This window comes from Oryctolagus cuniculus, chromosome 19 (genome assembly GCF_964237555.1).
Source record: "Oryctolagus cuniculus chromosome 19, mOryCun1.1, whole genome shotgun sequence".
Classification (NCBI taxonomy): Eukaryota; Metazoa; Chordata; class Mammalia; order Lagomorpha; family Leporidae; genus Oryctolagus; species Oryctolagus cuniculus.
Genome location: NC_091450.1, coordinates 41,136,448 through 41,152,364, shown reverse-complemented (window position 1 = coordinate 41,152,364; position 15,917 = coordinate 41,136,448). Strand labels below are relative to the sequence as shown.

The 15,917-nt window shown below is 57.0% G+C and overlaps 1 protein-coding gene across 2 annotated transcripts in view; it reads left to right on the top strand.

Annotated features, from left to right (window-relative positions):
• TMEM130 (transmembrane protein 130) overlaps positions 1–15,484 on the top strand; it is a 28,848-nt gene extending 13,364 nt beyond the window's left edge. Inside the window, exons 4-8 of one of the 2 annotated variants that reach the window (XM_051847787.2) lie at positions 7,385–7,551; positions 7,906–7,990; positions 9,077–9,279; positions 13,909–14,021; positions 14,264–15,484. In XM_051847787.2, the coding sequence (XP_051703747.2) occupies positions 7,385–7,551; positions 7,906–7,990; positions 9,077–9,279; positions 13,909–14,021; positions 14,264–14,452 (757 nt within the window). In that variant the 3' untranslated portion in view covers positions 14,453–15,484. The remainder of the gene's footprint in view (positions 1–7,384; positions 7,552–7,905; positions 7,991–9,076; positions 9,280–13,908; positions 14,022–14,263) is intronic. The other variant, XM_051847788.2, reaches the window with a different exon arrangement.
• The last annotated feature ends 433 nt before the right edge of the window (positions 15,485–15,917 follow it).

Sequence of the window (15,917 nt, the reverse complement as noted above, 5' to 3'; positions counted from 1 at the left end):
AATGAAATTAACCATGTGTCATCAGAGATTTTAATATCCATAGACTTTGCTATTTTAAAGAGGATTAACGTAATGACAAGAAGATTTTTCATAAAATAAATATATATGTCATCAAACTCATACATACTCTTAGGCCTAAAAACAAAATATTGCATTGAATTTTTAGAAAAAATAAAGAATGACTGCATTCTGGAACTTAAAACGTCAGAATGTTCCAGAACGGAGAATGTAGGTACTGTCCTTCTCTGTTACGACGTAAACAAGGAAAAATGAAGCTGGAGGGCCCAGCCCCAAGGCCGCCCGACCCTCTGACATCTTCTGAGGTCTGGCCACTTGCTCTGTTAGACGGAGCCCCGCCTTGGACCCCAGCTGCAAGCCCACTAGTGGTGCATTGTCAAGAACACACTGAGGGTCAGCTACTGGCCTGAGAACTTTCTAGAACTCACCAGAAGTTGTTATACTCACAGTTAGGGCTTTTTTTTTTTTTTTTTTTTTTTTTTTTTTGACAGGCAGAGTTAGACAGTGAGAGAGAGAGAGAGACAAAGGTCTTCCTTTTTCCATTGGTTCACCCCCAAACTGGCCGCTACGCCCGGTGCGTTGCAGCCGGCACACTGCGCCGATCTAAAGCCAGGAGCCAGGTGCTTCCTCTTGGTCTCCCATGCAGGTGCAGGGCCCAAGGACCTGGGCCATCCTCCACTTCCTTCCTGGACCACAGCAGAGAGCTGGACTGGAAGAGGAGCAACCAGGACAGAATCCGGTGCCCCAACTGGAACTAGAACCTGGGGTGCCAGTGTTGCAGGTGGAGGATTAGCCTAGTGAGCCGCGGTGCCGGCAAGGGCTTATTTATTTTTAAACAATTTATTTGAGAGGCAGAGAAAGCCTCAGAGACAGGGAGAAAGCTCCTATCTGCTGATTCACACACACACACACACACACACACACACACACACAACTGCCCGCCCGCAGCAATGGCCCCAGGCCAGGGGCCGACGGGAGCCAGGAACTCCATCCAGGTCTCCCATGTGAGTGACAGGAGTCCATTACTGGCAGCCATCACCACTGTCTCCCAGGGGCTGCAATAGCAGGACACGGGAGTTGGGAGCCAGGGCAGGGGATCCAACCCAGGCACTGGGATGTGGACGTGAAGCATCTTAACCGCTGGGGCGAACGTTTAGGACAGTGGAAGGATACAGATACAAAACCCGAAGTCACTCTCCCAGCATCCCCGTGTGACAGCACCACAGACGACGGGCAGCTCAGCGGAGGCTCCGTGTTCAGTGTCTTCGTGGGGCTTGCGGTAGTCTGCTGTCCCACCGTAATGAGACAGCACGAGCCGGGTGGAACAAAGCACGTTGTTTTCTTGTGATTTTGGGAGCTGGAAGTCCAAGCTCTGGGAGCCGCCAGGGTTGTTGTTTGGTGATGGCTCCCTGCGGACTTGTGGCTGGCTGTCCTCTCGTGGTGTCCCTTCAGAGCCTTTCCCCTGTGCCAGGGCAGGGGCAGGGAGAGGGAGAAGGAAGGCGTGGGGGGCGTGGTTGGTGTGTCTTCCTCTTAAAAGGATGCAAATCTGGCAGGCGCCGCGGCTCACTAGGCTAATCCTCCGCCTAGCGGCGCCGGCACACCGGGTTCTAGTCCCGGTCGGGGCGCCGGATTCTGTCCCGGTTGCCCCTCTTCCAGGCCAGCTCTCTGCTGTGGCCAGGGAGTGCAGTGGAGGATGGCCCAGGTGCTTGGGCCCTGCACCCCATGGGAGACCAGGAAAAAAAAAAAAGCACCTGGCTCCTGGCTCCTGCCATCGGATCAGCGCAGTGCGCAGGCCACAGCGAGCCGGCCGCGGCGGCCATTGGAGGGTGAACCAACGGCAAAGGAAGACCTTTCTCTCTGTCTCTCTCTCTCACTGTCCACTCTGCCTGTCAAAAAAAAAAAAAAAAAGGATGCAAATCTGTTGGACTAAGACTCCACCCCACGACTTCACTGATGCCTGAACACCTCTTTAAGGGTCTAACTCCAGACACAGTCATGCTGGGGCTTAGGGCTTCAGGGGGATCCATAAAGCATGATTGAGGGCTGGCCCTGTGGTGTAGTGGGTTAAGCCGCCACCTGCAGTGCCGGCATCCCATATGGGCGCCAGTTCAAGTCCTCACTGCTCCACTTCCAATCCATCTCCCTGCAAATGCACCTGGGAAAGCAGTAGAAGATGGCACAAGCGCTTGGGCCCCTGTACCCATATGGGAGATGTGGAAGAAACTCTTGGCTCCTGCCTTCAGCCTGGTCCAGTTCCAGCCATTGTAGCCATTTGGAGAGTGAACCAGCGGATAGAAGACCTTTCTCTCTGCCTCTTCCTTGCCTTTTGTAACTCTGCCTCTCAAATAAATAAATCTTTAAAAATTAAATAGATGAAGCATAATAGTCTGCCCATGTGGTTAAGCTCAGGCCAAGTGATACCATGTGATTCAAAGCCACCACTATCCAGAATGACCCAAGGCCTCTCAGGCAAACAGTGAAACCCTACCAAAGCAGTATTTTTTTTTTTTTTTTTTGACAGGCAGAGTTAGACAGTAAGAGAGAGAGAGACAGAGAGAAAGGTCTTCCTTTGCTGTTGGTTCACCTCCTAAAGGGCCGCTACGGCCAGCACACTGTGCTGATCTGAAGCCAGGAGCCAGGTGCTTCTCCTGGTCTCCCATGCAGGTGCAGGGCCCAAGCACTTGGGCCATCCTCCACTGCACTCCCAGGCCACAGCAGAGAGCTAGACAGGAAGAGGAGCAACCAGGATAGAATCCGGCGCCCCAACCCGGACTAAAATCTGGGGTGCCAACGCCACAGACAGAGGATTAGCCAAGTGAGCCGTGGGGCTGGCCCACTGTACAGTTTTTAAAAATTATAATGCTTTCTACGGTTTTCAAAAACCACAAATATATTTCAAATACTTTTGAAAATCTCCATGCTTTCCTAGGAAAATGTAAATTAGAATGCACTTGAAAGTAGAACATATTGCAAGATAATTATCTCAACAAAGGGGCTAGAACCAGATGATTTTACTAGAAAGTTATTTTATACTTTTTTTTTTTTTAAATTATCTATCAGAAAGGCAGAGTTACGGGGGAGGGGGGGAGGAGAGAGAGAGAGAGAGAGAGAGAGAGAGAGAATCAGTCTTCCATCCACCTGTTCATTCCCTAAATAGCCACAACGGCCAGTGCTGGGCCAGGCAAAAGCAGAAGCCAGGAGCCAGGAGCTTCTTCCAGGTCTCCCACCTGGGTGCAGGGGCCCAAGCACTTGGGCCATCCTCCGCTGCCTTCCCAGACACCTCTTCTGGGAGCTGCATTGGAAGTGGAACAGCCAGGACTCGAACTCATGTACATGTGGGATGCCAGCTCTGTGCATAGCAGCCCCAGGTGTTTTTTTTTTGTTGTTTTTTTTTTTTTTTTGACAGGCAGAGTGGACAGTGAGAGAGAGACAGACAGAGAGAAAGGTCTTCCTTTGCTGTTGGTTTACCCTCCAACAGCTGCTGAGGCCGGTGCACCATGCTGTTTCGATGGCAGGAGCCAGGTGCTTCTCCTGGTCTCCCATGCGGGTGCAGGGCCCAAGCACTTGGGCCATCCTCCACTGCACTCCCTGGCCACAGCAGAGAGCTGGCCTGGAAGAGGGGCAACCGGCACAGAATCCGGCGCCCCGACCGGGACTAGAACCCGGGGTGCCAGCACCGCAAGGTGGAAGATTAGCCTAGTGAGCCGCGGCGCTGGCCAACAGCCCCAGTTTTAAACTTCCAAAGATCCTGTAAGTTGGGGCAGGCATCTGACAAAGAGGTCAGGACGCTGCTTGGGGTGCTGTGTCAGAGTGCTGGGTTCAGCTCCCACGTCCACTGCCAACTCCAGCTTCGTGCCGACGGTGGCTCAGATATCTACCTGGGTCCCTGCCACCCACGTGGGGGACGTGGGTGGAGCTCCAGTATCCTAGCTTTGGCCTGGCCTCGCCTTGGCTTCTGCAGGCATTTGGGAAGGAAACCAGCAGATGGAAGATCTGTTCCTCTCTCTGCCTCTCAAATAAAATGAAAATTAATAAATGACAAATCATTTTAAAAATCTTGACCGGCGCCGCGGCTCAATAGGCTAATCCTCCGCCTTGTGGCGCCGGCACACCGGGTTCTAGTCCCGGTCGGGGTGCCGGATTCTGTCCTGGTCGCTCCTCTTCCAGTCCAGCTCTCTGCTGTGGCCTGGGAAGGCAGTGGAGGATGGCCCAGGTGCTTGGGCCCTGCACCCATGGGAGACCAGGAGGAAGCACCTGGCTCCTGCCTTCGGATCAGCGCAGCGCCGGCCGCAGTGGCCACTGGAGGGTGAACCAACAGCAAAGGAAGACCTTTCTCTCTGTCTCTCTCTCTCACTGTCCACTCTGCCTGTCAAAAAAAAAATCCTGCAATTCTCCTGGAGTGATAGGATGTCTTGCAGAACACAAACCAAGAAAGCAAGCATCTCAATTATTCTACGCAATGAACATGGCTCAAAAAAGTGTTATTCAAAGGTAGGCATGATTTCAAAAAAATTTTTGCACAAAAATAAACTTATCTTTTAATTCCATTTTCATTTATTTACTTGAGTGACAGAGAGCTGGAGAGATACAGAGAGAGAGAGAGAGCTGCTGTCTGCTGGTTTACTCCCCTAGTGCTAGCGATGCCCTGGGCTGGGGAGGAACAGGGAATTCAAACCAAGTCCCTCACGTGGGCGGCGGGGACCCCACTACGGGAGCCATCACCACTGCTTCCTAGGGTAAGGTCCCGGCGGAGGCCCACGTGCTGGCCTGACTCCCATCCCAGTGTTCACAGCTTGTATACGTAGCAGTAGGAAGTCAGGAGGCAGGACTCCTACTCATAAAGCAAACAGTGTTTCTCAGAAACCTGGGAACACGTGTGCCTGGAGACGCTCTCGATTCTGCGTGAAGCAAAGCACAGAGCCACTGAGAGGTCTCAGCTCGGGCGGTGGGCGGGCGCCCCTTGCCACCTGTCCACTTCCCCTCTCCCCAGTAACTCTGCAAGCCCAGCACAAACCCGCTGACATCCCAGTAGGGGTAACTGAGTAATTTTTTGGAATATGACAAAGATGCTAATGTTCATACAATTAAATCATCTGTTTATCAGGGTACTTTAAAGAGTTCATGGAAAATGGAATTAAAAGGTACATTTAGTTGGTACAAAAAATTTTGAAATACATGGATACGAAAGGTTTCCATTAAATCTGGAAAATACAACTAATGAAAAAACTCTGCCTGAGTTTCCATGTTTTGCACCAACATAAACATTTCTTTAAAAAAATTTATTTATTTATTTCGGGCTGGTGCCGCGGCTCACTAGGCTAATCCTCCGCCTAGCGGCGCCGGCACACCGGGTTCTAGTCCCGGTCGGGGCGCCGGATTCTGTGCCAGTTGCCCCTCTTCCAGGCCAGCTCTCTGCTGTGGCCAGGGAGTGCAGTGGAGGATGGCCCAGGTGCTTGGGCCCTGCACCCCATGGGAGACCAGGAAAAGCACCTGGCTCCTGGCTCCCGCCATCGGATCAGCGTGGTACGCCGGCCGCGGCGGCCATTGGAGGGTGAACCAATGGCAAAGGAAGACCTTTCTCTCTGTCTCTCTCTCTCGCTGTCCACTCTGCCTGTCCAAAAAAAAAATTTTTTTTTATTTATTTATTTGAGAGGTAGAGTTACAGACAGTGAGAGGGAGAGACAGAGAGAAAGGTCTTCCATCCACTGGTTCACTCTCCAAATGGCCACAATAGCCGGAGCTGCACCGAACCTAAGCCAGGAGCTTCTTCTGGGTCTCCCACGCAGGTGCAGGGGCCCAAGTACTCCTGCCACCTTCTACTGCTTTCCCAGACCATAGCAGAGAGCTGGACTGGAAGAGGAGCAGCCAGGACTCGAACCAGTGCCCATATGGGATGCTGGTGCCGCAGGTGGAGGATTAACCTATTGTGCCACAGTGCCGGCCCCCATAAGAACATCTTTAATTCGATTATCCGTAGGCCAGCGCCGCGGTTCAATAGGCTAATCCTCCACCTAGTGGCTCTAGCACACCGGGTTCTAGTCCCGGTCGGGGCGCCGGATTCTGTCCCGGCTGCCCCTCTTCCAGGCCAGCTCTCTGCTGTGGCCCGGGAGTGCAGTGGAGGATGGCCCAAGTGCTTGGGCCCTGCACCCCATGGGAGGCCAGGAGAAGCACCTGGCTCCTGCCTTCGGATCAGTGCGGTGTGCTGGCCGCAGCACGCTGGCCGTGACGGCCATTGGAGGGTGAACCATTGGAGAGAAAGGAAGACCTTTTTCTCTGTCTCTCTCTCTCACTATCCACTCTGCCTGTAAAAAAAAAAAAAAAAAAAATTCCATTATCCGTGAACATTTCGAAGCTTCGAAGCACCCTCGTACATCCGACTATTCAACTTCCTTGGAGAGATTTGGGGACGTGGTGGGAGGAGCTGGCTGTGGTGCACCGGATGTGTTTCTGTCGTCCTCTGTGAGGGAGGGCCAAGAAGTGAGGCCTGAGTCACGGAATCCGGAGCTGAGATCAAGCCCGGGTGTGTCCTCACGCCAACACTGATGCTTCTCGCCTCCTGTATCTCTGCCAGACTCCTGGCTGGGCCCCGCGTACTTCCCGGGCAGCTCTTCCACTGGCAGCCGGCAGCCACTTCACCAGGTTCTCCAGCGGGGGACTGAGGGCCCGGTGGGACCCAGGACGTGCAGGTGCCGGCACAGGTGACAGCATTGGCAGCCGGCACAGCAAAGCCCAGAGAGGGGCAGCCATGAAGACGCCCCTTGGCACATCCACATCCCCATCAGGGTGCCCGGGTTCGAGTCCTGGCTCTGTATCCACTTCCAGCTTCCTGCTAACATGCACCCTGGGGGGCAGCAGGGGATGGCTCAAGTCACTGGGTCCCTGCCACCCACATGGGAGACCTGGATAGAGTTTCAGACTCCTGGCTTCAGTCTAGCCCAGCTTCAGCTGTCGTGGGCATCTCTGCCTGTCTCTCCGCCTTTCACATAAATAACAAATCAGTAAAAATTAACAAACGAACCCCTGGGGGATTCTGACAGTCTGCAATGCTGAGAACTGGGCTGTGCGCTCCTGACTGAGGCCCACGGGCTGTCCCTACTGCCCCTGGGAGAACACAGAACCCATCATCCATATCAGAACCTTCCCTGCCCTCCCTGGCCCCAGTTTTGTCGTCTGTGAAATGGGCCAGCTGTCCTGGGGCCCTGGCTGGCTCTGGGGCTGCTGCTGTGGGGACAGGTGTGCTGACTGCTAGCCCGCGTGTCTGTACAGCCTCCGCTCAGTGGAAGAGGTCCCACAAGTCACCCGAGCCACAGGCAGGGGAAGCAAGTTCCCATCATCTTTCTCCCCTCTTCCCTCTGTCACCGCGCAGGACCCTGATGGTGACTGAAGACGCTGTGGTCTACTACAACTACTCCATCATCGGGACCTTCACGGTGAAGCTCAAGGTGGTGGCCGAGTGGCAGCAAGCCAAGCCGGACGCCACCACGGGCGTCGTGCAGAAGACCGGCGACTTCTCCGCCTCGCTGAAGCTGCAGGGTGGGCCCTGGGCCCCCAGCCCCCGGCCCAGGGAGGGAGTACCCGTGCCCAGTCTTGCTCCAGCTTGGGCACGGGGGCAGCAGAACTTGGGCAGCTATGGAAGGCTTCCTGGTGCTTGCTAACGGGACAGGGGAGAGGGGGAGGTATTCTCCCAGGCACAGCTCATGGCTCGGTGGCAGTGAGCGTGAGTCGGCCTCTGCCTGCTTCTCCAAGCTTCTCCCTCTAAGTTGGCTGCACACCTGCTGCTGACGGGGCAGGGCAGGACCCAGGGGGTGCCCTGGACCCTCCCTTGAGTGGCGGTCATGTGGCCCAGGCCACCAGCCTGGCCTGACGCAGTTCTCTCTGCCTTTTCAGAAACCCTTCGGGGCATCCAAGTGCTGGGGCCCACCCTGATCCAGACCTTCCAAAAGATGACAGTGACCTTGAACTTCCTGGGGAGGTGAGTGAACCGCCCTGTGGCACCTGCTCTCTCTCTAACAGATGCCCTGAGCCTGCTGCCGTATCCCACAATGAGCCCTAAGTCTGGGGGCTCCTGGGACGACAACTGTGCCCTGGGCAGGAGCATGGATATGTTGGGGTGGTGGGCATTGAGGCAGGGGAAGGGATGGCTCCTGTGTAAAGCCGTCCACGGATGGGGTGGGTCTGTTTTCCAGCCCCCTGGCCTTTGCCTATACAGCTCTCTCCCTCTCTCTCTATCCCTCTCCCTTCCCTGCTCATCCTCAGAAAGTCTGTGCTACCCTCCAGCTTATACAGGGCAGCTAGCAGAGGTTGGCGGAGGGGGCTCCGGCCATGCGCCATTCTAGAAGCTGGAGAGACAGGCGTGGACACCACAGAGCCCCTGCTTCCAAGGGCTGTGTGCAGGGTGGGGCGGCCCCCGAAGGCGTGGACACAGGGGCCTGTTGCAGGTGCGCCTGCTTGGCTGGACCAGCCCAGGCTCTGCGTGAGGTTGGCAGCTGGGTTTTTAGTGATCGCGGAACCAGGGGCACCTGTGTAGAGGTCAGTGGTCAGGGACCAGCCTGCATCGGGCTGTGGGCCCCACCCCCGCACACATGAGAGGAAGCAAGGCCACAGAGGAGAGAAAGAGATGGCAATTTGGGGATCAGAGCTCAGGCTGTGGGGCGTGGGAGGCTGTTTAGGTTTGGCAGATGCCGGTTCTGGGCCTGTGCTTGTGCTGCGCTGATACTCTTGAGTGCCAGCATCAAAAGTCTATGCATCTTGCAAATGCCTCCTCCTCCCAGAAGCCTTCCCTGACTTACCTGTCAGGAATGTGTTTGTTGTTCCCCTCGGTTTCCACGGCACAACACGTGAGCACTCATTATGGCAGTCCAGGCATATTCTTGTTGGCCCTGCCAGCCTGGGATCCCCTTGAGGCCTGGGGCTGTCTCTTCCGCATCACTGTGTTGTTCTGTAGTCTGGATGTACTCAGCTGAGCACAGCCCGGTGCCCACCCGGCCTGCCCTGGGCGTGCTCCGAGGTCATCCTCCTTGGAGAGCTGCTTCTGAAATCCTGTCCGCATCGCCCGCAGCCCGCCCCTGACCGTGTGCTGGCGTCTCAAGCCTCAGTGCCTCCCGCTGGAGGAAGGGGAGTGCCACCCTGTGTCCGTGGCCAGCACAGCTTACAACCTGACCCACACCTTCCGGGACCCAGGGGACTACTGCTTCAGCATCCGAGCCGAGAACGTCGTCAGCAGGACGCACCAGTACCACAGAATCCAGGTGTGGCCCTCCAGTAAGTGACACGGGCAGCAAGGAGCTGGCAGTCCTGCTACCACCTCCACCACCAGTGTGCCCCGGTCAACCAGCCCCACCAAAGTCAGCACCAGCCAACCCCAGCGGCAGAGCACCATAGCCTCAACCAGCCCCAACCACCACCACCAGCACTGACCAGCTCAGCCAGGCCAATGCCACACCAGCACCACACAGCAACAACCACTCACTCCCACCATGAACACACACCCATCAACCCTGCCAACACAGCCATACACACCACCACCACACACCAACAACCACTCACTCCCACCGTGACCACACACCCATCAACCCTGCCAACACCATGGACACCAGCACCATTCACCAACAACCACTCACTCCCACTGTGACCACACACCCATCAACCTGCCAACACCATGGACACCAGCACCATTCACCAACAACCACTCACTCCCACTGTGACCACACACCCATCAACCTGCCAACACCATGGACACCAGCACCATTCACCAACAACCACTCACTCCCACTGTGACCACACACCCATCAACCCTGCCAACACCATGGACACCAGCACCACACACCAACAACCACTCACTCCCACCATGACCACACACCCATCAACTCTGCCAACACCACACCAGCACCACACACCAACAACCACTCACTCCCACCATGACCACACACCCATCATCTCTGCCAACATAGCCATACACGCCAGCACAACACAGCAACAACCACTCACTCCCACCGTGACTACACACCCATCAACTCTGCCAACACAGCCATACACACCAGCACCACACACCTACAACCACTCACTCCCACCGTGACCACACACCCATCAACTCTGCCAACAGCACCATGGACACCAGCACCACACACCAACAACCACTCACTCCCACCGTGACCACACACCCGTCAACTCTGCCAACACAGCCATACACACCAGCACCACACACCAACAACCACTCACTCCCACCGTGACCACACACCCGTCAACTCTGCCAACACAGCCATACACACCAGCACCACACACCAACAACCACTCACTCCCACCATGACCACACACCCGTCATCTCTGCCAACACAGCCATACACACCAACAACCACTCACTCCCACCGTGACCACACAACCGTCAACTCTGCCAACACAGCCATACACACCAGCACCACACACCAACAACCACTCACTCCCACCGTGACCACACACCCATCAACTCTGCCAACACTATGGACAGCAGCACCATTCACCAACAACCACTCACTCCCACCATGACCACACACCTGTCAACTCTGCCAACACAGCCATACACGCCAGCACAACACACCAACAACCACTCACTCCCACCATGACCACACACCCATCAACCCTGCCAACACAGCCATACACACCAGCACCACACACCAACAACCACTCACTCCCACCGTGACCACACACCCATCAACTCTGCCAACACAGCCATACACACCAGCACCACACACCAACCACCACTCACTCCCACCGTGACCACACACCCATCAACTCTGCCAACACAGCCATACACACCAGCACCACACACCAACCACCACTCACTCCCACCGTGACCACACACCCATCAACTCTGCCAACACAGCCATACACACCAGCACCACACACCAACCACCACTCACTCCCACCGTGACCACACACCCATCAACTCTGCCAACACAGCCATACACACCAGCACCACACACCAACCACCACTCACTCCCACCGTGACCACACACCCATCAACTCTGCCAACACAGCCATACACACCAGCACAACACACCAACCACCACTCACTCCCACCGTGACCACACACCCGTCAACTCTGCCAACACAGCCATCCACACCAGCACCACACACCAACAACCACTCACTCCCACCGTGACCACACACCCGTCAACTCTGCCAACACAGCCATCCACACCAGCACCACACACCAACAACCACTCACTCCCACCGTGACCACACACCCATCAACTCTGCCAACACCATGGACAGCAGTACCATTCACCAACAACCACTCACGCCTACCATGACCACACACCCATCAACTCTGCCAACAGCACCAACTACATCACCACCACACACCAACAACCACTCCCTCCCTCCTTGACCACATACCCATTAGCTCTGCCAAACCATGGACAGCAGCAGCAAACACCAACAACCACTTATGCCCATTCTCACTGTGACCACACACCTGTCAATTCTGCTAACACCACACCAGCACCACACACCAACAGCCACTCACTCCCACTGTGACCACACACCTGTCAACTCTGCCAACACCATGGACACCAGCACCACACACCAACAACCACTCACTCCCACCGAGGCCACACACCCATCAACTCTGCCAACACCATGGATACCAGTACCACACACCAACAACCACTCACTCCCACCGTGACCACACACCTGTCAATTTTGCCAACACCACCATGCACACCAGCACCACACACCAACAACCACTCACTCCCACCATGACCACACACCCATCAACCCTGCCAACACAGCCATCCACACCAGCACCACACACCAACAACCACTCACTCCCACCGTGACCACACACCCATCAACCCTGCCAACACAGCCATCCACACCAGCACCACACACCAACAACCACTCACTCCCACTGTGACCACACACCCATCAACTCTGCCAACAGCACCATGGACACCAGCACCACACACCAACAACCACTCATGCCCACCATGACCACACACATCGCTGACCACTCTTCCAGTACTGCCGTCACTCCCAATAGCTAGAATTGCCTCAGCTATCCCTGCCCCCTTCTGTAACCCCTCAGCTGTAACAGCAGATCCTGTGACCATTCCACCAGACCACCAGCTCCTGCGCTAACCATCTGGGCAACACCACTGTTGCTGAACTGCTGCCCCCGAGTCACCCTAAGTCCACCTCTCTGTCACCAGCATCGTCTCCTCCATGTATCCCGAGACCACGCACATCCCCCTGAGACAGACACCCTCAATGAGCCCTGATCACACGGTTTCCCCGCCCTGGCCACCATGACAACTGGCATCCCCCATGGCCCAGCTCCCAGCCTGTGGTGTCCTCCAGGGAGCGAGAGGAGCCCAGCCAGCTCCTTTTGGAAGGGCTTCCCCGAGTCCATCATCAGGCCTGGCTGCTGGCTTATGGTTGTTGGGTCAGCTGATGGCAGAATGATGTTCCACTTCCCAGGGGAACTCTAGGACACGGAACACCATGCCCGTACACAGAGGAGGAAGTCAGACCCCAGACCCCTAAGGGTGGCCTTTCTGATACCCAACCTGTTCTTCCTGTCATGTTACAAAAGGGTAAACGGGGTCAGCACTGTGGCTCACTTGGCTAATCCTCCACCTGCGGCGCCAGCATCCCATATGGGCACCAGGTTCTAGTCCCAGTTGCTCCTCTTCCAGTCCAGCTCTCTGCTGTGGCCCGGGAGGGCAGTGGGGGATGGCCCAGGTGATTGGGTGCCTGTACCCACGTGGGAGACCAGGAGGAAGCACCCAGCTCCTGGCTTCGGATTGGCGCAGCGTGCCAGCCATAGCAGCCATTTGGGGAGTGAACCAACGGAAGGAAGACTTTTCTCTGTCTCTCTCACTCACTGTCTAATTCTACCTGTCAAATAAGTTAAAAAAAAAAAAAAAGGTAAACGAAGGCACACGGGGGCAACACGACTGGCTGGCAGCTGGAGCCCAAGTCCAGGCTTCCAGGCTGTTGGCCCAGGGCTCTCCTCTGGGGTCTGAAGTCTTCCTGCAGCTCCTGAACTCATGCTAAACCCTGCCGGCTGCACCTGCCCTCCAGGTTGGCCCTGTAGGTGTGTCCAACACTGTCCTTGTCCCCTCCCACCCTCCACAGTCCCTCTCTGAGCAGACGCCGTGCCCCATTCTGGGCCCTGGGTGGCCGTGTGGGCCTCACAGGGGGCCTTGGGCCCTGATGCCTCCAGCACCCCCTGGCACTGAGCCCCGGGGACCCCCTGAATCCAGCAGGAATGCACATTTCCCCACCGCGCGCCCAGTGCCAGGTACATGCGGGCCCCTCACTGCATCGCATCTCCACGGGCCAGCAGACACATCGCGTGGCCTGGCCAGAACCGGCACTGACCGCAGGACCACCTAACTGCCAGTGCTGGCTTCTCCACCTGTCTGCTTCCTAGCAAGAGTCTGGGGTACAGGGGAGGGAGGCTGAGCTGGGAGCGGGAGCTGCCCTCACGGTGGGGGGGGGGGTGCTCTCACAGTGAGAGCACTCATGGGTAGGAAGCACCTATGAGTGTTATGTGGCCTCAACTTGAGCCTTGAACCTGTCACTCCTGCCACCTGTTCTGCGCTGGGAACTGACCACTGACCGAGTCCAGCCCACACTCCAGGGGTGGGGAGTGCAGCTGCCCCTCTTAGAAGTGACCATCCCACGACTTGTGGACACGCTTCTCTTTTCAAATCCACACACCTCCTCGTTTATTTTGTGTCGAGCCCTGGGCTTGCCTGTTGTGGCTGCCTGGTCAAGATGCACACACATAAGAGAAAAATACCACTGCTAGGGGCTGTTCTGCTCCCCACCACTGTGCCCGAGGACCAGCCTTTCGGCACCAGCTCCCCGCCTCCTTGTTCTAGTTCCCGGGTCTCTCCCTCCCAGGCATCCAGCCGGCCGTCTTTGCTTTTCCGTGCGCCACGCTGATCACCGTGATGCTGGCCTTCATCATGTATATGACTCTTCGCAACGCTACCCAGCAAAAGGACATGGTGGAGGTGGGTGTTCCGTAGGGTGTTTAGGAAGGGTCCCTGGGGGACCAGGCTAGGATGCCTGGAGGGGGGTGGTCTTGACCTTCGAGCACGGCCCTGGGGCTTGGGGAGATGTGGCCCCGAAGGCACCATGACCGATCTCCTCGTGTGCGTGGTGCCCGCAAGGCAGCTGAGCTCTTAAGGCCACCTTCCGCTGACGGCGCTCGTGGTGGGCGGCTCATTGACCCGTGGGGTTTTGTTCACCATAGGTGGCTGATTTTGACTTTTCCCCCATGTCTGACAAGAACCCGGAGCCGCCCTCTGGGGTCAGGTGCTGCTGCCAGATGTGCTGCGGGCCCTTCTTGCTGGAGACCCCGTCCGAGTACCTGGAGATCGTCCGCGAGAACCACGGGCTGCTCCCACCCCTCTACAAGTCCGTCAAAACTTACACCGTGTGAGCGCCACCGACCCAGAGTTTCGGGCGGGGTGCCGCGTGCCCCTGAGTGGTGGGGGTTCACGCGTTGTTTGGGGGGGGGCGTCTGTCTGTACAGGCCAGCGCTTGCCACCCCCTCCAGACCATGTGCCCATCTGTACCACAAGCCCTCTCAGTCACCCTCAGCCCACCGCCTGCCACAGAGGACCCTGCCACTTGGTGTTGTCCCTGTTCCCAGCCCGCTGGGCCCCACTGCGCCTCACCCATCCCTCTCATACTGGCCTGGCTGTCGTCTGCCCGGAGGACCCGGGGCCTGTGAGCAGAGGTCATCGGCTGTTGGGAGTAGATACATAAGGAAAGACTGCTCACCCCATGAGTGCAGACACACACACACACACACATACACACACACAGCAACACGCACGCACACATGTCCCACAGGCGTCTCGCTCTGTATCTGCCAGGACACCTGCTGGTTTGCACCTGAATTGGAACACAATGCAGCTGACCCTGTCCCCTGTCCCCTGCCTCGGGGCCCCCGGCCCAGCTCCTACCCCCACAACCCCCATGTTGTCCCCGCAGCTCCCCGGTTGCCTCTGGAGGCCACCACCTTCCCTGCCTGTTTGCTGGGAGCTAGAGGAGGGCGGGAGGAGACTTTGCGAGTGCAGGGAGCTGTGTGAACATCACCTTGTTTAATTGAGACGCAGTTTCCATTGAGGAAAAGGAGAGGTGGAGTCCCTGGGGGTCTGGATCCCAAGGCAGGGGAGCAGGTGCTGGGGTGCGGCAGCCCTGCCTTCCCAGCTGTCCCAGGGCGGTGGCAGGGGAGTCCAGGGGCATGGGGGAGGCCCTGCAGAGGAGAGAGCAGGTGCTAAGGGCCGTGAGGATTGAGTCCCGGTGTGCAGCCTGCACCTGCGGGGCAGGGATGGGCAAGATGGCGGGGGCAGGGCTCTGTGGCTGTCACCGTTTGCTCTCCGATTTTGTGCTAGAACCCACACTGCCGTGCCGTCACTCTCATGAACCACCGCCATTCCTGCTGGATAAAGCTTGTGTGTTCCAGGCACCACCCGTGTGGCCCCATCCTCTGTCACGTGTGGATGCTGCAGGGTGGAGGGTGCGGACAGAGTGGGATATCCCCGCGTCAGGCGGGGCTGGACCATAACCCCGATAGGGAGCCCGGGCGGAGTCTGGAATCAGAGCGAGGACGTCGGCCGCTCCTGGAAGGCTGTGGGGGAAGGCAAGCGCTGGGGGCCTCCTCCCTGTGGAAGCAGCACCCCGGGGTGGGGGCAGCTGCCCCTGCCACCTGTTCCCATAAGCTCGCTTGCACCCAGCCCGCCTGGAGGCTGTTCCTCCAGGTGGCGCTGTCACAGCCCAAGGGCCTCAGGCTGTCAGGATCTGGCTCTAGGGTTTGGCCCTAGCTTTTCGGCTGGGGGGCGTGTGGGACCCAGCCCACGCAGCAGGCGTGCCACAGCTTCACAGAGCCCTATGCAGGT